Source organism: Rana temporaria, chromosome 1 (assembly GCF_905171775.1).
Source record: "Rana temporaria chromosome 1, aRanTem1.1, whole genome shotgun sequence".
Lineage (NCBI taxonomy): Eukaryota > Metazoa > Chordata > Amphibia > Anura > Ranidae > Rana > Rana temporaria.
The window spans coordinates 7653649-7676608 of record NC_053489.1 but is presented as its reverse complement, the minus strand read 5'-3'; the positions used below and the strand labels follow the sequence as shown (position 1 = coordinate 7676608).

At 46.5% G+C, this 22960-nt stretch overlaps 1 protein-coding gene across 1 annotated transcript; it reads right to left on the bottom strand.

Annotated features, from left to right (window-relative positions):
- Positions 1-462: 462 nt before the first annotated feature.
- Positions 463-22388, bottom strand: LOC120924366 (E3 ubiquitin-protein ligase TRIM11-like). The gene is made up of 2 exons (XM_040335293.1): positions 22137-22388; positions 463-2181 (listed from the first exon to the last, which is right to left on the bottom strand). The coding sequence occupies exon 2, from the start codon at positions 2177-2179 to the stop codon at positions 599-601; it is 1581 nt and encodes a 526-aa protein (XP_040191227.1). The 5' UTR covers positions 2180-2181; positions 22137-22388; the 3' UTR covers positions 463-598.
- Positions 22389-22960: the final 572 nt, after the last annotated feature.

Below are 22960 nucleotides of genomic sequence, written 5' to 3'. Positions count from 1 at the left end.
TGCATATGAGGGACACTGGCGAGGCTGCTGGGCACTGATAGGCTGCATATGAGGGACACTGGCGAGGCTGCTGAGCACTGATAGGCTCCAAATGGCTGCATATGAGGGACACTGGTGAGGCTGTAGGGCACAGGGATGCTGCATATGAGGGACACTGGTGAGGCTGCTGGGCACTGATAGGCTGCATATGACGGGCACTGGTGAGGCTGCTGGGCACTGGTAGGCTGCATATGAGGGACACTGGTGAGGCTTCTGGGCACTGGTAGGTTGCATATGAGGGACACTGGTGAGGCTGTTGGGAACAGGGATGCTGCATATGAGGGACACTGGTGATGCTGCTGAGCACTGGTAGGCTGCATATGAGGGACACTGGTGAGGCTGCTGAGCACTGGTAGGCTGCATATGAGGGACACTGGCGAGACTGCTGGGCACTGATAGGCTGCATATGAGGGACACTGGTGAGGCTGCTGGGCACTGATAGGCTGCATATGAGGGACACTGGTGAGGCTGCTGGGCACTGGTAGGCTGCATATGAGGGACACTGGGGAGGCTACTGGAAACCTCACCAAAGATGCGGGCATTGGCGTTTGAATGTAGTCTATCTACTGTTCCCCTTACATACCCTAACAAAACCCTCCCATACGCCCAACACAGCATAGAGGGGCTCGGTGAAGGCGGCACTGAAGGTGTGGAGGTGTCTCGTTGTACCACACACAGAATAGAAGGAAATCTGTCCACCTTCGTAATCCAGAAAGATCCTGACTCTATCACTGGAGGCGTTGTCAGGTAAGTTTATCACTTTACGGTTATGTACCACCGAATACTCATTTTTATTCCTGAAAAGTCCCCAGGACTTATTATTTCTTCCAATCCATGAATGATCCGATCCCTTCCTCTCCATACTGGGGTAACACATTCCAACCCTCCAGCTAACGGATCCCCCGACATCCACTTCCCAATAATGTTGCCCCGAGGTAAAACGTTGGCTGCTCATCACATGAAAAGAAAACTGAAATCTCGCTGGTGTTTCCGGGCGTTTCTGGCCAATATTCAACCGGGATGCCGATTTCTTGTCAACGGATATAAATAGATTATTATGGGCTGTGTTGACATCCAATAATACGTCTGCGGCTTCCTGTACATAGAAGCAGACATTTATGCCTTTTATTGTATCCAATAAAGTCTTGGACATGTGGGTGATCCAAGCCACGTCCAGAAGCCCTCCATCCCGGAGCTGTGTGTCGTGTCTCTTTAGGTCCTTGTTATCTCCATCCTCACACAAGTCGGCTTTGTCGGATCTCTGTAGGATAGTCACCGGATCCTTCGTTTTGCACAGCTCCTCGATGATACCCATCTTCCTGGACAACTCGACCTTCTTCATTTCCAGCTTCTCAATCAGATCCAACACCGAGACGGAGACCCGTTCTACCTGCCCGGAGATGTCGCTTAGGATCCTCCTCTCCAGGTCTTCCAGTCGTCTCTTGAGGTCTCTAAACATGACGGTGATTCTCTCCGTGTCACCAGCCGCTTTTCCTTGTACTTTTCTCTGATGCTCTTGCAGACTCTGGACTCTTTTCTCGGCCTCGTTTCTCTTTGTAGCCAGTTTATGAAGAACATTTGCCAGGAAATTCTTCTTTGTTTCAGAGGCCTCGTCCAGTGACTCCATCTGGTGACCTTTGTGCTCACCGATCAGACAATAGACGCAGACACAGGTAGAGTCTTCCTTGCAGTAATACTCCAGGCTTTTTTTATGAAGGGAACATTTCCTGTTCTCCGGAGAAGCGGCGGGATCAGTTATAACGTGTTCTGGTGACTTGCTGTGAACTTTCAGATGATTATCACACAGAGAAGCTTCACACAGCTGACAGGATCTAACAGCAGATACAGGAGTGTGAATACAGTAAGTACAGAAGACCCCGGACTCCTTCTGATCGGGCTGAGTAGACTGGAAATTCTCCGAAATGTTACGTAGTGTTATGTTCCTCTGCAGTGCAGGTCGCTCCTGGAACTCCCCTCTACATTCAGGACAGGAGTAAGTTCCAGACCCCCTCTGTGTGTCCAGCACGCGATCGATACACTCCCGGCAGAAGTTGTGTCCACATTTCAGCATCACGGGATCCGTATAAATGCTCAGACAGACGGAACATTCCAGCTCCTTCATCAGATCAGCAGACGCCATCTCTGTAAAACAAAACGAGAAATGAAATTCTCGGACACTCAAGAAGAATACGGTGTTTACGGTCTTTGTAATGTCGAAGGATATGAAAAAATACATAAGAATATCGTACATGAAAATGTAACCAAAAAGGTTAAACTAGGGTTACCATCTGTGCCTGTTGTTTTAGGAGAGTCCCCGTTGTGAGGATTCTGTGCCTATAAAATGGGCGACTCTGGAATCACCAGCAAGAGCAAGTCAGTCCAAAGGCCGCCTGCACATACAGTGGATGTAAATGACGCACGGGCGCCTCCTTTTTGAATTAACGCTTGCGCAGTGCGGCTGTTGAGTTGGGGTCAGTGCTCTGCAAGGTTTTTGCTGTACTGCTATGGTCCCGGGGACTCCACAATATCAATTCTGTTCTACTAAGTTTCAAAAGCAGCCTGATGGTTACCTTCTCCTGGCCTGACCTCTGCTTTCTCTGCATTACTTACTCCTGAGTCCTGACCCAATCTTTGCTCTCTCTGTGGTACTCCTGGCCTGACCTCTCCTCTCTCTGCATTACTTACTCCTGACCTGTCCTCGCCTCTCTCTACATTACTTACTCCTGACCTGTCCTCGCCTCTCTCTACATTACTTACTCCTGACCTGTCCTCTCCTCTCTCTGTGTTACTTACTCCTGAGCTGACCTCTCCTCTCTGCATTACTTACTCCTGAGCTGACCTCTCCTCTCTCTACATTACTTACTCCTGACCTGTAGTCAGGCTCCTGGAAGACATTTAATTGTGTGATAACACTGTCTAAAACCTATTGATGCTCAGAGGTGTGAATAGGTGTCAAGCTGCATGCGGAGACGAAACGTCTGCCTAGGAAACTCAGTGTGTGATGGGTTTGTTGTTATGCTGTTAATTAAGGAATGTTTAGTAATTAGCCTTAGTGTGTGATTAGGGGGGTGAAGATCTCATTGTTGCTTTAATGCCTTGTACTGTATAAAAAGCTGAGAAGAAACCATTAAAGTATCATTACATTTGAAACCAGAAGCACAGAGCTGTGTGTCTCGTGTCTGGGGGGAATTCTTATGGATCGGGTCCTGTTGGTTGGAGTGTCGATAAGCTGTCGTGGATGGGATGGAAGGTCGTACACGGTGGTGATCGTTACAGTGGTGGCACAGCAGTGGGATAATTCCATCGCTTAAAGGACGGCTACAAGGACACAGGACGATGGAGACGCTGTATGAACGGCTGAAGCTCTCTTCCCTCAAGGACTTACTGGAGAGCCGGGGCAGATCGGCCTGCAACCGTAAGAGAAGGGACATTATCGCACAACTTGTCGAAATGGATAGAGCTGAGAGCCCCAGTGTAACAGACAGGACACCCGATGAAGAGTTTTTTGACCGGGCTGTTAGACGTGGACTGGCACAGTATGGACCTAATCCTCCACCGGAGATCATAGACCGGGTTATAGCGGCTGTGGATGCCACTTGGCTAGAGCAAAGAGGTGATGCAGCAGCAGAAGTCACAGCAGCACCAACTGAAGAGTAGTGTTGCTCAAGAATATTCGTATTGCGAATATTCGTTACGAATATTGCATATTCGAGTATTCGCGAATAACTGGAATATCGCGGTCAAAATTCGCTATTACGAATATTCGTATTTTTTCAAATTTATTTTTAAAACAGATCACATCCTAGTGATCTCCATCAACATCTAAAAGCATTGCTGGTATGATTAGAGACCCTGGGCCGAGTAGCTGAGGCGATCCTTTTATGTTGACGAATATTCGGTTTCGCGAATATTCGTATTACGAATATTCGCGAATACTTTCTCCGCCCTTCTTTTGCATCAGAGCCAATCAGAGTTCTCCTACCACAGTTGTCAGAGGTTAGCAAACTCCATAGCAACCAATAGGAACCTGCCTGCACGACCAGTATATAAGATCACTCCCAGCAGTATTTCAGTGCAGATTCACAAGGTGGCTAGAGAGAGTGGAGTGTTTCTGTGCGTTGTTCCAGTGTATTGCGATCTTAGAGCATTGTGCTTCCTATAGTGCTTTCAGTTCTGAGTTTCCTGCTTCTATAACCAACTGCTTTTTTCAAAGCAAAAGACCCAACAGCTTTTCTAAAAGCTCAGATTTGTGTTGTTTTGTCCAGGTTAGTGTAGCTTAGTGTTAGATAGATTTCTGTGTAGTTAGTGTAAGTGTACATTTCTTTAAGGTAGCTTAGTTTAGTGTGTGTTTAGTGTCTGTGTTTTGTGTATTAAAAATAAAAAAATAAAAAAATTAGCTTTAGTTTAGTCATATAAGTTTGTGTAAGTAGAGTTATGCCGCGTACACACCATCGTTTTCTGCGATGGAAAAAAACGTCATTTTCAAAAACGTCAATTTAATTGACCGTGTGTGGGCAAAAACGTCGTTTTATGTCTTCTAAAAAACGACAGAAAAAAATTGAAGCATGCTTCAATTTTATGTGTCGTTTTTGGCCGACGTCGTTTTCTGTGTTCTAAACATTGACCGTGTGTACGTAAAAACGTCGATTTAAGCCCGCGCATGCTCAGAAGCAAGTTAGGAGACGGCAGCGCTCATTCATGTAAAACGACTGTTCAGAATGGAATCAGCACATTCGTTAAGGTGTTTTTCAGCTTATAGACAAGAAAATAAACCGCATCTTTAACCCCTGCTTTTAACTGCTACCCAGAAATGGACGTTTGTTGCGGCTGATCTTGTTGCATAGTTATGACAAGCTTTTAATTAGTTTCTTTCTTGTTTGATAATGTTTATGTTTGTGTTCTGTTATTTAGTTGTATCTTCCATCTTAAACATTTTAAATATATATATTGGTCCACCTTTTATTTTTTTTTAAAATTTTTCTCACCAATTTGATTAGTAATCTCTATTATTTTTTTATTTAGGAGTGTGTGAAGTGTATGCAACAACCTAATTTTTTAGTTTACTCACCCACAAGCATGTTTTTTTACCTTGTTAATGTTTTCATTATTTTTTTTGTCATGGGTCTGCCCACTCAATACTGATCTCTCAAATCTACAATAAAGAAACATGTTTAAATTTGGCTGAAAATTAAATTTTTATTTTAGTCTTCATAAAAATTTAGAAAAAAAAAAAGTGGCAAACCAAAAACACAACATAATAAAAACAAAGATGCCAGGGTAGGCAGCACTTTAGAGCATGCTTGTTTTTTTCTGAAAACAAGGGTCCCCGAAGCCACAAATACAGCCTGTGAGTCCACATAAAAATTCCATCAGGGGCACCGTATTATTTCTTCGCCCTTTTCTTCCCAGCAGCCTTCCCTGCAGTCTTCCCTGCAGCCTTCCCGGAAGCCCGAGTCCTTGGGGGCTGGGTTCCTGGAGGAGATGAGGTGGCAGGAGCCATAGCAGCCTCATGAGGTGGAGAAGCAGGAGCAGGAGCAGGTGCAGGAGCAGGAGCAGGAGCAGGAGCAGGAGCAGGAGCAGGAGCAGGAGCAGGAGGAGCAGCAAGGACAGGAGGAGCAATCCGCACAATGTGGGTGTCGTCATCGAGCTGCCCCAGGGATGCCATGGTTATGGCTTCGAACATGAGGAGTTCGCAGCGCACACGCTGGCTCTGCTCCAGATTGTACAGCTTGGCTGCAATGAGCGCTGCGAACCCCTCAACTTCACTGGGTGGCTCTCGGATGGCTGCAGTAGCTTGGCGAAGCAGGCCCTGGGTCTCCTCCTCCATCTGTCGCATACTCCTGAGCCGTTTATTGGGATTGCGGAATGGAGGGATCCGGGAGATGGTATCCCGCCGGCGTGCCTCCTGGGTCCCACTGGGGCCTGCCACCTCCTGGCTCCCAGTGGGCTCTGCCACCTCCTGCCTTGCAGTTGGCCCTGGCTCCTCCTGGCTCCCTGTGGGCCCTGTCTCTTCCTGGCTCACTGTGGGCCCTGGCTGTTCCTGGCTCCCTGTGTGCCCTGGCTGTTCCTGGCTTGGGTCTGCCTGTGTATGAAAAAAAGGAACATATGTTATTTGTGTTTGTCATTAATCACACACATTTTTACAATCATGAGTGATGCAAATTGAATGTCAATATATATTACACACAGGGTCGCCATCCTTAATTATGTGGCCCCTTAAACACCTTCAGACATGGTCCCCCTGGAATTATGTGGGTTGTTGCATGCCTAATTTAGTAAATAAGTGGCCTTTTACCCAAAAATTAGGTTAATCAATTTAGTGTCAACTAGATAGTACTCAAAAAGGGTGTCTTCCATCTGGGACCCCTTGCAGGTGTATTGCGTTACTCCCCCCCTACTGGCCTATCTGAAAATGCCACCCACTCCTTCATCAACATTATTAATTTGCCCATTTTGACCCCATCATGTTTTCCCACTACTGACTATTGATCCTATCCCTAAACTTTACGAGATTCACATAGAATTTAGAACAATAGTAACATACATTTACCATTATTACTATACTTGTCATATACTAACTAAATTCAAACAAAAAACACATACCATTCTCCACGGCTCACAATTGGGGTCCTCCAGGAACTCTTCCTCTTCCTCCGAGCTTGTCTGCTCTTGTCTGCAGGGAAGACTGGAGGATTGGCTGCTGGGAAGCTGGGAGCTACCTCTTGGGGGAAGGGTAGACAGGGATGGCCTGGTCTCTATGTGGTCGTCCAGGAACTGCAGCTGACTGTAGTACCACAGGGTTGGTTTGTAGATGGAGTCAGCTGCAGCCCCAGACCTCATTGAGGCCAGGACTTGGACCCGTTGGGCCCTGTAGGTGCCCCTGATGGAATTGATTTTATTTTTCACAGTGGCTGTTGTGGCGTTGGGGACCCTTGTTTTCACAAAAACAAGCATGCTCTGTCTAGCTTTCTCCCTGGCATCTTTGTTTTTATTTAGTGTGCTTTTGGTTTGCCACAGAACTGGATGTTCTTTCCATTTTTGGATGAAGTCTGTGAGGAAGTCCGCATCCTTGAAGGCATCCATTCTTTCTGCACATGAAACAGAAGCCAAAACATAATGTAATTAAAGGCACTAGCTTACTTCCCCTAACTAGCCCACAAACTCATTCCCTATTCACTATAATAAAGTCGGAATTAAAAACTTACGTCTCGTCGTTATTAGGAAAGATCGGGAATTACGACTTCTTCCACAGACTATGCAGGCCGTTTCCAAACACGTCCCATCCCTTTTACACTACGCACGCGTGACGCTCCGCACGACACCCCGCCCCTGACGTTCGGTATCGTCCTTTCCACGCCCCTTCTCTGTCGTTTGGTGAGGGAGAAAAGATGGACAACATGGAGGTGTATTCCAGCTCAAGCCAGGAGGCAGGCCAGGCCCAACCACGCCGCAGATTCCGCTGCAGAGCCTCCAACATGTCATTTAATGAAATGGTGGAGATGGTCACCATATTGAGGAGGGAGGACTATGATGCCAAGCATGGCCCCTACATGCATCCCAATAAAGTAAAAGCACAAATTATGGAGAAGGTCATCCGTAGGCTCCAGCGGAAGTTTGGTAAAACCAGGAGCAGAGAGCACCTGCGCAAAAGGTGGTCGGATTTGAAAAAAAGGGAACCCCACCAACTTTACCGAATTAATAAGGTGATTCGAAGAAGAAGTAAGTTTTTTCCATGTGTATTTAATTATTTTTGTGTGTTCTTTGTGCCCTTTTTTTTTTGTGCCAGGTTGACCATAAAATGAATATTATGAATGTGGACGCATGATGCAGTCGTCGTAGTCGTCGTTCATTCGGTGACTTTCAATAATCCAAGACCATATTAACGAGAAATGGCATCATGCCTAGTTGGCATGTGCAAAGGGGAGTTGAAGCACTGTATCTGATCAAAAATCGTAAATTGAGGAATTGTGGGCGAATGAACGACGACTCCTATGACCAATTAGTCGACACAAATATGAAAGTTGTGACATTTTTGGGGCTTAAAAAAAAGGTGTATTCAATTCTGGACTAGATGGAAATGTGTTTCAGCTTATTTTAGAAGAAACGTAAATACCTTGAGATTCACAAAAAGGAGCGTTTGCTACTCCTTTTATTATTGAACATGTGTACTCAGTAGCACAATTGTTTGTCACAATCACAACCTATGTTGGGTCACACACAGGGGTGAGCAGATCCAGGGGAGACTTGTTTAGCTTACATATCTAAACGTAAAAATTGTGTTAACTGATTTGAGATTACTTTGTGAATGGATTAAATATTGGTCTATTTTATTGATAATTGTTTAAAAATCAACAATAGTGACCTTTTGTTTAGCATTTTTTAATTTTTGGGTGTCATTTCAGGCCGCTCTTAATGGTTGAACCTCATGTTTTCCCTTTCTTCAATCTTGTAGGGCACAATGAAGCACAAAGGCAGGAGGCACAAGCCAATCAAGCCACACCCCCGAGGGATGTAGAGGAAGAGGAACCTGCCTCAACATCCGGTAAAGTAACATCTACCACATTTTCTGTGAATATAGATATAGGCATACAATCTTTTAACACATGTTTTGGTTCCACATTTCAGGAGGAAATCGGGCTGGTCAGGGACTGGACACGTATAGTGCCCAGCTCCTCATCGGCGAGGTTCTCACCTGCAGGGCCCAAGTTGAGGACATACGTCTGGCCTGCCGTGAAATACGCCACAAAGCCAAGACGCTGGAACGGCAGCTAAAAAATTTTATTAATGTTTTGGGGAGGGTTTAATTTTTGGTGTATTTTCTTTTTTCCTTGAATTTAAAAAAAAAAAAAAAAAAAAAAAAAAAATTATATTTTCTAATAATCAAAAAAGACCAAAAAAAATAAAAAAAATATTATATTTTGTAATAATCAAAAAAGACCAAAAAAATAAAGAAAATATATTATATTTTGAAATAATCAAAAAAGACCAAAAAAAAAAAAAAAAAAAATTATATTTTGTAATAATCAAAAAAGACCAAAAAAATTAAGAAAATATATTATATTTTTAAATCATCAAAAAAGACCAAAAAAAAAAAAAAATATTTTATATTTTGAAATAATCAAAAAAGACCAAAAAAAAAAATAAAATGATTTGTTGTACTAATCAAAACTAAAAAAGTAACAAATAAATAACATTTTGGACTCCAAACAATTTGTGTGTAGTTATTGGTATCAATGCAGACTCATTAAATTAATCAGGCATATTTGTAGAGTTATTAAGATTTAACACTCATGGGAATTTATTACATCCCAAACACATGGCTGGATGAGAACCTACGAAAAAGAAACATTACCCCCCAAAACTTACAAATAACTAAAATCAAACAAATAAACACTGTTTCATCAAACAAAAAGTAAATTTATTTTTTTAAACAAGATCAGGCATTGCAATGGCCCCCCTCCCCATAAAATAGTCCACATAGGATTGACGCACTGCACGTGCGGTTTGGGGGGCCAAGCCTCTATGGCTAGCCTGATGTCCCGGCTCCGGAGCCACAAGATCAGCCTCATCAGGCAATACCGTCAGGTACGTTTGAGAATTTCTTTTCAAAAAATTGTGCAAAATGCAACAAGATAGTATAATATAATTCCACTTGTATTCCGCCATGTTTATTGCTGTTAAAAACAATCTGAATCGGCTGGCCATGATTCCAAAGGCATTCTCTACCACATGTCTTGCCCTGGCCAGCCGATAATTAAAAACCCTCCTCTCATGGGTGAGGGTGCGTACGGGAAATGGCCTCATGAGGTGGGGACCCAAACCAAAAGCCTCATCTGCTACAAACACGAAGGGCAGACCCTCTTCGTTCTCCTCCGCAGGTGGCAATCCTAGGTCCTCCAACCGAAGCCGTTGTGCGAACTCCGTCTCCGCAAAGACACCGCCGTCCGACATCCGGCCATTTTTCCCAACATCCACGTACAAAAACTCGTAATTTGCTGAGACCACCGCCATCAAAACAACACTGTGGAATCCCTTATAATTGAAGAAATGGGATCCACTATGGGGTGGGGGCACAATGCGGATGTGCTTGCCATCAATGGCTCCTCCACAGTTCGGAAAGTTCCAACGCTGGGAGAAGTCCGCTGCCACAGTCTGCCATTCCTGTGGCGTGGTGGGGAACTGGATAGAAAGAAAAAATAAAAAACATTAGAACAAAGATTTTAAACAGAATATAGCTAAAATTACAAGGGATCCCACCAACAATTCAACAAAAAAGGTTAGTATTAAAAAAAAAAATGTGAACAATTAAGCATATTAATCACCCCCCTCTGATGTTTAAAAAATATATTTAGGGGGAGTGGGGCTCAAGATGAGATGAGAAACAACCCCCCAAAAAATATCTAAATAAGAAAAATAATTATTAGTATGTATTTCAAAAATCTAGGGGGGGGGGTTTGGACAATGGAGGCCACAAATAAACGGGGATATAGGGACACACAAAATGCAGCACTACAATGGAGGCCACAAATAAACGGGGATATAGGGACACACAAAATGCAGCACTACAATGGAGGCCACAAATAAACGGGAAGATAGGGACTATGCTAGGTGGGTTTGCCCACAACATAGAATGATGGACAGGTTGGCTAAATTAAATAAACATGTAGGGCTTTACTAATTGTGTAGAACAGCATACATAGAGACAAAGTGAGCATTCTGAGCATATTAGAAAATTATTACTTTTTTTTTTTTTTTTTTGGGAATTAGTTTGACCATTGAAAGAACACCACTTACCTTAACATAGTCCTCCTGAAGAACCTGAATGATGGCCGAACAGGTCTCAGGGATTATGAGGCCCAGAGCCTGGGGGGAGATGCCCGTCGAGAACTTCAAGTCCTGCAGACTTCTCCCTGTTGCAAGGTAGCGCAACGTAGCAACTAGCCTCTGCTCAGCAGTGATGGCTTCCCGCATAACGGTGTCCTGCCTGGTGATATATGGCGACACCAAAGCCAAAAGCTGCTGAAATACGGGGTCAGACATCCTAAGAAAATTCCTGAAATCATCAGGGTTATTTTCTCGGATCTCCCGCAGCAGAGGCATATGAGAGAACTGGTCCCTGCGTAGCAACCAGTTCTTGGTCCACAACCTCCTCCTCACCCTGTTCATGGACCGTCGCTGGGATGCAGCACACATCCTAACAACAAGCACAGCACGATCTCGGCGACGAGTTCGTACCCGCAACATGGCTAGAAAACGGTCGTCAAATCAGATCAGACTAAAAATTACGCCCTGAAGTAAAGAATGGCCTTTGAAGAACGACCTGCTAAACAGCACCGTGCACACCAAACGTAATGCCTAAACAAATACGTCCTTAGTACAAGCACTGTATCACAGATCCGACAACAAATAGACAAACTGTACGACAGAAAACGAAATTTAAAGCACAGTCACTGAAAATCACGAATCGTATCTCACCAAACTTTTACTAACACGCAGCAACACGATATCAGCAAAAGAGGCCGTCTTCCGCATGGAAACGACCCTTTATAGTGACGTAGTGCGTGATTGACGGAACTGCGCTGTGCTAGAGCGTTGTGAAAAAGCGATGGTGTGTATGCTACGTCGTTGTTCAAATTGAAGTTTGAAAAATGACGTTTTTTTAAAGCACATAAAGCGTCGCTTTTTTCCATCGCAGAAAACGATGGTGTGTACGCGGCATTAGTGTTTAGTGCAGTGGTCTCAAAGTACCGGCCCGCGGGCCATTTGCGGCCCGCGGACTGGTTGAAAATGGCCCGCAGGCAGGGCGGGGGGTGCCGCGGAAGTGGGGGGGGAGTAGATTTCCTTCACATGCAGAGTAGCGCAGGAAGCGTCAATGTCATAAGTTCACTTCTCAGTCTCACGCTGCGGCTGCTCTCCGCCCCCCCTCTCTTCTCGTCCAATCACAGTTGCTTGTGATATCACCTGGGATGGACGAGAAGAGAGGGGGGGGGCCGCCGGGGGTCGAGGAGCAGCCGCAGCGTGAGACTGAGGCCGGGTACTCACGACCAAACATGTATGGTGAAAGCGGTCCGTCGGACCGTTTTCACCATACATGTCTGCCAGAGGGCTTCTGTACGATGGTTGTACACACCATCGTACAGAAGTCCGCGCGTAAACAATACGCGGGGCGTGTCCGCGGTGTCGCCGCGTCGATGACGCGGTGTCGCCGCGACAATGACGCAGCGACGTGGGCGGCCCGCCTTTAAAATGCTTCCACGCATGCGTCAAAGTCATTCGACGCATGCGAGGGACGGCGGGCGCCTGGACATGTACGGTAGGTCTGTACTGACGACCGTACATGTCCGAGCGGACAGGATTCCAGCGGACGGTTTTAAAACAAGTCCAGGAATATTTGTCCGCTGGGAAAAGGCCCGGCGGGCAAATGTTTGCTGGAATTCGGCCCGCTCGCGCCTACACACGACCGAACATGTATGCTGAAACTGGCCTGCGGACCAGTTTCAGCAGACATGTTTGGTCGTGAGTACGGGGCCTGAGAAGTGAACTTATGACAGACGCTTCCTGCGCTACTCTGCATGTGAAGAAAAAAACACAAGTAAACGCTGACATGTGCCGTGATTGTGCCCCATGTACCCTGAATGTGCCCTGATTGGGCCCCCATGTACCCTGATTGTGCCCCCATGTACCCCAATTGTGGCCCCATGTACCCCAATTGTGGCCCCATGTACCCCAATTGTGGCCCCCATGTACCCCGATTGTGAAGTCATGTGCCCCATGTACCCTGATTGTGCCCTCATATGTCCCATGTACCCTCATGTGCCCCATGTACCGTGGATGTGCCCCATGCACCCTGAAGTGCCTTAATGTGCCCCATGCACCCTGATGTGCCTTAATGCGCCCCATGTACCCTAATGTGCCCCATGTGCTCCGATACGCCCCATGTACCCCGATGTGCCCCATGTGCTCTGATGAGCCCCATGTGCTCTGATGCGCCCCATGTACCCCGATGTGCCCCATGTACCCCGATGTGCCCCATGTACCCTGATGTGGCTGATGTGCCGCATGTACCCTGATGTGCCCCGATTGTGCCCCATGTACCCTGATGTGCCCCATGTACCCTGATGTGCTGGGCTCTGTACCCTGATGTGCTGGGCTCTGTACCCTGATGTGCTGGGCTCTGTACCCTGATGTGCTGGGCTCTGTACCCTGTACCCTGATGTGCTGGGCTCTGATATGCCATGTGCCTTGTCCTGATATGCCATGCCCTGTACCCTGATGTGGCCTGATGTGCTGTGCCCTGATGTGTTGTGCCCTGTACCCTGATGTGTTGTGCCCTGTACCCTGATGTGCGCTGTGCCCTGTACCCTGATGTGTGCTGTGCCCTGGACCCTGATGTCCTGGACTCTGTACCCTGATGTGCGCTGTGCCCTGATGTGCTGTGCCCTGTACCCTGATGTGGCCTGATGTGCTGTGCCCTGATGTGCGCTGTGCCCTGTACCCTGATGTGCGCTGTGCCCTGATGTGCTGGGCTCTGTGCCCTGATGTGCTGGGCTCTGTGCCCTGATGTGCTGTGCCCTGATGGTGAGTGGTCAGTGTGTAGTGGTCAGTGGGGTGTGTAGTGGCCAGTGGGGTGTGTAGTGGCCAGTGGGGTGTGTAGTGGCCAGTGTGTAGTGTAGTGGCCAGTGTGTAGTGTAGTGGCCAGTGTGTAGTGGCCAGTGTGTAGTGGTCAGTGTGTAGTGGTCAGTGTGTAGTGGTCAGTGTGTAGTGGTCAGTGTGTAGTGGTCAGTGGTCAGTGTGTAGTGGTCAGTGTGTAGTGGTCAGTGGTCAGTGTGTAGTGGTCAGTGTGTATTGTTCAGTGGTCAGTGTGTATTGTTCAGTGGTCAGTGTGTCGTGTGCAGTGTAGTGGTCAGGGTTAATAATGCATCCACTGACACCAGTGCTGGGGGGTAAAAATGCGTCCGTTCACACCAGTGCTGGGGGTTAATAATGTGTTCGCTGACACCAGTACTGTTGTTTTTGAAGTTTGAAAGTTTGTATGCGGCCCCCCATGGGATATGAAAACTTGTCTTGTGGCCCTCAAGTAATTTGAGTTTGAGACCCCTGGTTTAGTGCATATTAGTTTATTATTTGTAGTCCTCGTCTTTGTCCTTGTCAGTCAGTGTAAAAAAAAAAAAAAAAATTAGCTTTAGTTTAGTCATATAAGTTTGTGTAAGTAGAGTTAGGCCCCATACACACAATAGAATTTATCCGCGAATACGGTCCAGCGGACCGTTTCCGCGGATAAATCCTCTCGAGGATTTCGGCGGATTTTCATGCGATGGAGTGTACACACCATCGCATTGAAATCCGCGCCGAAATCCTCTGGCGATGACGTGTCGCGCCGTCGCCGCGATTATGACGCGGTGACGTGCGCGACGCTGTCATATAAGGAATTCCACGCATGCGTCGAATCATTACGACGCATGCGGGGGATCCCTTCGGACGGATGGATCCGGTAAGTCTGTACAGACGAGCGGATCCATCCGTTGGAATGGATTCCAGCAGATGGATTTGTTCTGCATGTCAGCAAATATTCATCTGCTGGAATCCATCCCAGGGGAGATTTATCCGCGGAAACAGATCCGCTGGCGTGTACACACCATAGGATCTATCCGCTGAAACCCATTTGCTGGGATTTATCCGCGGATGGATTCTATGGTGTGTACGGGGCCTTAGTGTTTAGTGCATATTAGTTTAGTATTTGTAGTCCTCGTCCTTGTCTGCGTCCTTCAGTCTAAAAAAAAAAAAAAAAAACGAAAAAAACGTTTTAGCTGTAGTATTTTAGTTCCTGTTTAGTAGCTGTCCGTGTCGTAGTCTACGTCTTTGTCCGTGTAAAAAAAAAATAAAAAAAAAAAACGTTTTAGGTGTAGTATTTAGTTCCTGTTTAGTAGCTGTCCGTGTCGTAGTCTACGTCTTTGTCCGTGTAAAAAATAAATAAAGTTTTAGGTGTAGTAGTTTTATTCTAGTTTAGTAGCTGTCTACGTCTTTGTCTGCGTCTTTGTCTGCGTCTTTGTCTGCGGGCCTGTCTTGCTAAAAAAACAAAAAACACTCCTTTCTCACATTTCCCCCCCCCCCAATAAAGTTTACCCCCCCCCCCACACACACATCAGCAAACTGTCCAGGCATGCTGGGAGTTGTAGTTTTGCAACAGCTGGAGACACACTGTTTGGGAAATACTAATATCTGATCTTATATCCTAACTTTTAAACTAGTCTAAAATGCAGTTAAAGATAATGAAATAACAGTGGTGAAATTACTTACACTAATCAGCAGTTTTTCCTCACTGGATGAAAAGTTACTCCCCACCATCTTCGCTTCGCTGGGCAGCACAAAATAGCGATCCGAAAATCGACTGGCAAAGATCCAGGAAATGATCTCCGTTCTCGCGTGTTCTTAGCGTGCATGCGCGCACGAGAATTTCGCAATCAATTTCGCATTAGCAAAATTTCGCCAAATTTTTTTTTGATAAAATATCACGAATATTCGATTTTAACGAATATTTCACGAATATTCGTCTATATATTCGTGATATATCGCGAAATCGAATATGGCGTATTCCGCTCAACACTACCGAAGAGAGGGGAGAGGTACAGATGCCAGTCACCATGGAAGTGGAGTTCCAGGGAGCCGGGGCAATTGGCCCCTCTCCCCAGTAACAAACTGTGGTGGTAAAGCATTTACCCCCAGCTGAATCCCTGGCAGCAGGGCAGGATGCTACTGGCTGCGGCACACAACTGCAGCTTGAGCTGACATCGGGGGATGGGACTGTGGTCTCCCCTCAAAGCGACCCAGCAGAAGGGCTGGCAACGGAGCAGAGTGCCACAAGCCTCTGCTCTCACCTAGCAGGAGAGGGAGTTCCTGGGGCAGTGGATGGGACTGTGGTCTCCACTGACACAACCCCAGAAAATGGTGCGTCACAGAGACAGGGGGATGTCGGCTTTGCTTTGCAAGCATCGGGGGATTTTCTACCACCAGTGGATGGGACTTCAGTCTCCACTGGTATACCCCAGGAATGACTAAGCGCTGAAGTACAGCGTGAAACGTGTCGGCCATTTCTGTATCTGTTGTTTGCGATGAATGCATGTGCATTTGAATAAAAGACCAACTTTATTTTAGTTATTTTGGAGTGCGGCTATCCAGAGTTTTTTCGTCCATTTGCTATAATTAGCATCGCCGGCACCCTGGTGGTTCAACAACCCTCAATGATACACGAGGCTCACCTGGAGCGGTGAAAGATTTGTCTGTATACCCCAGGAATGGTGGCCAGTTGGCCCAGATCCCCAGAAGCATGATGAACTGAGCCCAGCCACCCTGTCTTCTCTCCAGCGGCTGAAAGGACTCCAGGGAGAAGGGCCAGTCCAGGCCTCTCCCCAGCGGCAGGCAGGTTCTCTGAGAGAGACAGAGGTTGGCAGGGTGAGTAATGCTCTGTTTGGAGCAATTTATTTGGGGTACGGTATGGATACCAGCATTGGAGGACTGGATCTACTGACTGACTTCGGAGTCAACCCGTTCGGGGTCTCCTCCTGTGTCAGTCTCCCACCAAAAGGGGAGAGATGTAACGGAATGACCCGGGACACCCAAAGACTTTGTGAGGATGGGGGATACTCCTGTGTCAGCGTGACTGATAACTCTTGGGTCTGAGTCCACCCTGTGCCTTTTGGGCATGGGGTGGCAAGTGAATCATAATTCATGTATTACATGGGATTTGACATCACTGATAGTTCGTATTGCAGGATTTTGAGATACTGCAGGATGTTGGCCCAACCAGTCAATAGTGACTCATTCTATGATTAGCCCTGACTAGTGACATGCTAATTGAGTCAGGCTCCTGGAAGACATTTAATTGTGTGATAACACTGTCTAAAACCTATTGATGCTCAGAGGTGTGAATAGGTGTCAAGCTGCATGCGGAGACGAAATGTCTGCCTAGGAAACTCAGTGTGTGATGGGTTTGTTGTTATGCTGTTAATTAAGGAATGTTTAGTAATTAGCCTTAGTGTGTGATTAGGGGGTGAAGATCTCATTGTTGCTTTAATGCCTTGTACTGTATAAAAAGCTGAGACCATTAAAGTATCATTACATTTGAAACCAGAAGCACAGAGCTGTGTGTCTCGTGTCTGGGGGGAATTCTTATGGATCGGGTCCTGTTGGTTGGAGTGTCGATAAGCTGTCGTGGATGGGATGGAAGGTCGTAAACGGTGGTGACCGTTACACTCCTGATCTGACCTCTCCTATCAATGTTTTACTTACTCCTGATTTGACTTCTTCTCTCTCTGTGTTACTCTGTGTTACTTACTCCTAACCAGACATCTTCACTCTCTGCATTACTTACTCCTGATCTGACCTCTTCTCTCGCTACGTTACTTACTCCTGACATGACCCCTGTTCCCTCTGCATTACTTACTCCTGACATGACCCCTGTTCCCTCTGCATTACTTACTCCTGACATGACCCCTGTTCCCTCTGCATTACTTACTCCTGACATGACCCCTGTTCCCTCTGCATTACTTACTCCTGACATGACCCCTGTTCCCTCTGCATTACTTACTCCTGACATGACCCCTGTTCCCTCTGCATTACTTACTCCTGACATGACCCCTGTTCCCTCTGCATTACTTACTCCTGACATGACCCCTGTTCCCTCTGCATTACTTACTCCTGACCCGGCCTACTGTATGCTCTCTCTGCATTAATTAGGAGGAAAGAGGGACAGAGGGACTTTGCTCCAAATCAGGGACAGTTGGGAGCTATGGTATATGTATGAATGTGAGTTAGGGACCTTAAATTGTAAGCTCTTTGAGGGCAGGGACTGATGCGACTGTACAATATACCCATACATGTAAAGTGCTGTGTAAATGGATGGTGCTATTTAACCTCTTCCATACCGGGCTTTTATACCCACCTACATACCGGGCCTATTCTGGCACTTCTCTCCTACATGTACAAATCATAATTCTTTTGCTAGAAAATTACGCAGAACCCCCAAACATTATTTAGGTTTTTTTAGCAGACACCCTAGGGAATAAAACGACGGTCATTGCAACATTTTATCTTGCGCGGTATTTGCGCAATAATTTTTCAAACGCCTTTTTTTGGGAAAATAATTGTTTCATGAATAAAAAAAAAATAACAAAACAGTAAAGTTAGCCCAATTTTTTTGTAAAATATGAAAGATGATGTTACAACGAGTTAATAGATACCTAACACGTCACGCTTTAAAATTGCGCATACTCATTGAATAGCGCCAAACTTCGGTACTTAAAAATCTCCATAGGCAACGCTTTGAAAATGTTTACAGGCTACCAGTTTTGATTTACAGAGGAGATCTAGTGCTAGAATTGTTGCTGGCATGCTAACGCACGCGGCAATACCTCATATGTGTGGTTTAAACTGCGTTTACATATGTCGGCGTGCCTTACGTGTGCGTTTGCTTCTACGTGCAAGCTACCGGGGACAGGGGCATTTTAATTTTCTTTTTTTATTCTTTTCATTTTTTTTTTTTTTTACACTTTCATTCCTATTACAAGGAATGTAAACATCCCTTGTAATAGGAATAGTGTGTGACAGGTCCTCTTTATGGAGAGATGCGGGGTGGTCACTAAGACCCCCCCCCCCCCCCCCACATCTCTCCTCCAGGCTGGAGATCGGTGAAAAAAATGTCACCGATCTCATGATTAGTGTTGCTTGCTAGCCACAAACGCGGCTTTGTTTACTTACGGGTTGTCCCTTCCCGCCACCTATAAGAACGATCAAGCAGCGGAACCCAAGGGTGGATCCAGAGTCTAGTCTCGGGAGGGGCACTGCCAGAAAATAAGGTGTTGCTTACAGAACTCAATTAGGTGTCCGGTGTGTCCGCTGCAATGTTGCAGTACCGCTAAAAAATCAATGATCGCCGCCATTACTAGTAAAAAATATTTAAATATAAATGCGATAAATCTATCCCATAGTTTGTAGACGATTGTCAGGGACTGCAGACATGGTACAAGAGATGGTCAGAGAATGCAGACGTGGTACAAGAGATGGTCAGAGACTGCAGACATGGTACAAGAGATTGTCAGGGACTGCAGACATGGGACAGGAGATGGTCAGAGACTGCAGACGTGGTACAAGAGATGGTCAGAGACTGCAGACATGGTACAAGAGATGGTCAGAGACTGCAGACATGGTACAAGAGATGGTCAGAGAATGCAGACATGGTACAAGAGATGGTCAGAGACTGCAGACATGGTACAAGAGATGGTCAGAGACTGCAGACATGGTACAAGAGATGGTCAGAGACTGCAGACATGGTACAAGAGATGGTCAGAGACTGCAGACATGGTACAAGAGATGGTCAGAGACTGCAGACGTGGTACAGGAGATGGTCAGAGACTGCAGACGTGGTACAAGAGATGGTCAGAGAATGCAGACATGGTACAAGAGATGGTCAGAGACTGCAGACATGGTACAAGAGATGGTCAGAGACTGCAGACATGGTACAAGAGGTGGTCAGAGACTGCAGACATGGTACAAGAGATGGTCAGAGACTGCAGACATGGTACAGGAGATGGTCAGAGACTGCAGACATGGTACAAGAGATGGTCAGAGACTGCAGACGTGGTACAGGAGATGGTCAGAGACTGCAGACGTGGTACAAGGGATGATCAGAGACTGCAGACGTGGTACAAGAGATGGTCAGAGACTGCAGGCATGGTACAAGGGATGATCAGAGACTGCAGACATGGTACAAGGGATGATCAGAGACTGCAGACGTGGTACAAGAGATGGTCAGAGACTGCAGGCATGGTACAAGGGATGGTCAGAGACTGCAGACATGGTACAAGAGATGGTCAGAGACTGCAGGCATGGTACAAGAGATGGTCAGAGACTGCAGACGTGGTACAGGAGATGGTCAGAGACTGCAGACATGGTACAAGGGATGGTCAGAGACTGCAGACGTGGTACAAGGGATGGTCAAAGACTGCAGACGTGGTACAGGAGATGGTCAGAGACTACAGACGTGGTACAGGAGATGGTCAGAGACTGCAGACGTGGTACAGGAGATGGTCAGAGACTGCAGACGTGGTACAGGAGATGGTCAGAGACTGCAGACCTGGTACAAGGGATGGTCAGAGACTGCAGACATGGTATAAGAGATAGTCAGAGACTGCAGACGTGGTACAGGAGATGGTCAGAGACTGCAGACGTGGTACAGGAGATGGTCAGAGACTGCAGACGTGGTACAGGAGATGGTCAGAGACTGCAGATGTGGTACAAGGGATGGTCAGAGACTGCAGACATGGTATAAGAGATGGTCAGAGACTGCAGGCATGGTACAAGGGATGGTCAGAGACTGCAGAAGTGGTATAAGAGATGGTCAGAGACTGCAGGCGAGGTACAAGAGATGGTCAGAGACTGCAGACGTGGTACAAGGGACGGTCAGAGCCTGCAGACGTGGTACAAGGGATGGTCAGAGACTGCAGACGTGGTACAAGAGATGGTCAGAGACTGCAGGCATGGTACAAGGGATGGTCAGAGACTGAACACATGGTATAAGAGATGGTCAGAGACTGCAGGCATGGTACAAGGGATGGTCAGAGACTGAACACATGGTACAAGAGATCAATGCAGCCTCATCAGTGCCCACCATTGCAGCCTCACTGTGCATATGAACGCAGCCCCACCTTTGTGTATAAATTCAGTCCCACTTTTGTATATTAATGCAGTCCCACTTTTGTATATCAATGCAGCCCCACTTTTGTATATCAATGCAGCCCCACTTTTGTATATCAATGCAGACCCACTTGTGTATATCAATGCAGCCCCACTTGTGTATATCAATGCAGCCCCACTTGTGTATATCAATGCAGCCCCACTTGTGTATATCAATGCAGCCCCACTTGTGTCTATGAATGCAGCCCCACTTGTGTCTATGAATGCAGTCCCACTTGTGTCTATGAATGCAGCACCACTTGTGTCTATGAATGCAGCCCCACTTGTGTCTATGAATGCAGCCCCACTTGTGTCTATGAATGCAGTCCCACTTGTGTCTATGAATGCAGCACCACTTGTGTCTATGAATGCAGCCCCACTTCTGTATATGAATGCAGCCCCACTTTTGTCTATTAATGCAGCCACACTGTGCATGGCACTCACCATGGCATTGCCTCGATCACACACAGCAGGTATCTCCTCTCCCGACGTGTGTCATGGAACAAACAGGAGCTGTAGGTCTGTGTTCGGCAGGGCAGTGTGCTCTAGCAAAGTCCCCCCCTAGACGGGCTTGTGTGATAGACAAAACACTGATTCAATCAGTGTTCCATCTACTATCACATGAGCAGGTCTAGCACAGGCAGCACAGCCGAACACAGACCCAACTCTCACACACAGCCAGAGATGCCCGATGTCATACACGCAGGAGAGAGGGGGAGCGCTGCAGTCAGCTACAGCTCAAAGCAGCCTCAGGACAGGCAGCCTACCAGCCCTGGTGATGAGAGAGGGAGAGAGAGTGAGAGACTCGGCAGCGGGAGCTGCAGGCACCGAAAAAGCAGTTTAAAAGCCAATGTGACATGATTGCCTCGGGGGGGCAATTGCCCTGTTGCCCCCCCCCCTGGATCCGCCGTTGATGCACAGCCGATCCCAATTCTACCTGCTCCATTCTTAGTAAATTAACCCCAAAGTCAGATGGACTTTTTTCCATCGGAAATTCCAATAGTGCGTGGGCCCCATCGGACTTTTTTTTCCGTCGGTGTTTAGAAATAGAACATGTTTTAATTTTTTTTCCGATGAAAAAAATCACGCATGCTCAGAATCAAGTCGCATGCTCGGAAGCATTGAAATGTATTTTTCTCGGCTCGTCGTAGTGTTTTTACGTCGGAATTTGGTCTGACAGTGTGTAGGCAAAGACAGCTTGAACGGAATTCCGACGCAAAATGCCATCGGATTTTAGGCCATCGGAAAATCCGATCGTGTGTACGGGGCATTAGAGCACAAAAATGTAAAAAAGAAGAAAAAAAGAAAAGTATAATCATTGGATACATTTGTATCTTTTATAACATTTTATACAAGCAGTAAAAGCATACCTCGGGGGGACAGGTGAATGCAGCAAAGAGAGAGAGAGCGACTTTCCTTCCTTCCTCGCACTTCTAAATAGAAGAAAAGGCGCGGAAGTTTGAAGGGGGGGAGGAGATCCGAAGCACGGGGTTAACCGAGGAGATGGTGACGCAATCAGAATAACAGTGACGGGGGAGGGAGGGGGGTGTACAGAGATAGAGGAGGAAATGACACAGAGAGATCACCCTACACATTTATAATGAGAATAAAGACAATAAAAAAGGATATAATCACCACAGAGACAGAACAAGGAGAGAGAAAAGAAAAAGAGATCTCCCCACACATTTAGAAAGAAGTAATAATAATAATACATGAAAAAATAATTATGTATGAGAGTATACAATTAACTTTTAACTGTTTGACTGGAGGGAACACATGTGGGCCCGGATTCACGTAGCACTTATGCCGACGTATCTACAGATACGCCGCGTAGGTGTAAATGTGCACCGTCGTATCTATGCGCCGTGCCTACAGAACTAGATACGCCTGAAAATAGGCTCCCTCCGACCGACGTAACTTTCCTACGCCGGCCTATCTTGGGCACATATTTACGCTGGCCGCCTCATTGCAAATATGCAAATGAGGGAGATACAGCGATTTACGAATGTAGTTGCGCCCGGCGCATAGAATTCGCGGTTTGCGTAAGGCTTACGTCCGGCGTATAGTTATTCCCCATCTATGAGGCGCAACTCATGCAAAGGTTTGGACCAGGGAACAGCCGTCGTATTTTACGTCGTTTACGTAGTAGTACATGAATAGGGCTGGGTGTAGGTTACGTTCACGTTGTAGGCAT

What these genes read in the sequence shown, in the direction of transcription:
- LOC120924366 (XM_040335293.1), bottom strand. Translation starts at nt 2,179, where the DNA reads ATGGCGTCTGCTGATCTGATGAAGGAGCTGGAATGTTCCGTCTGTCTG.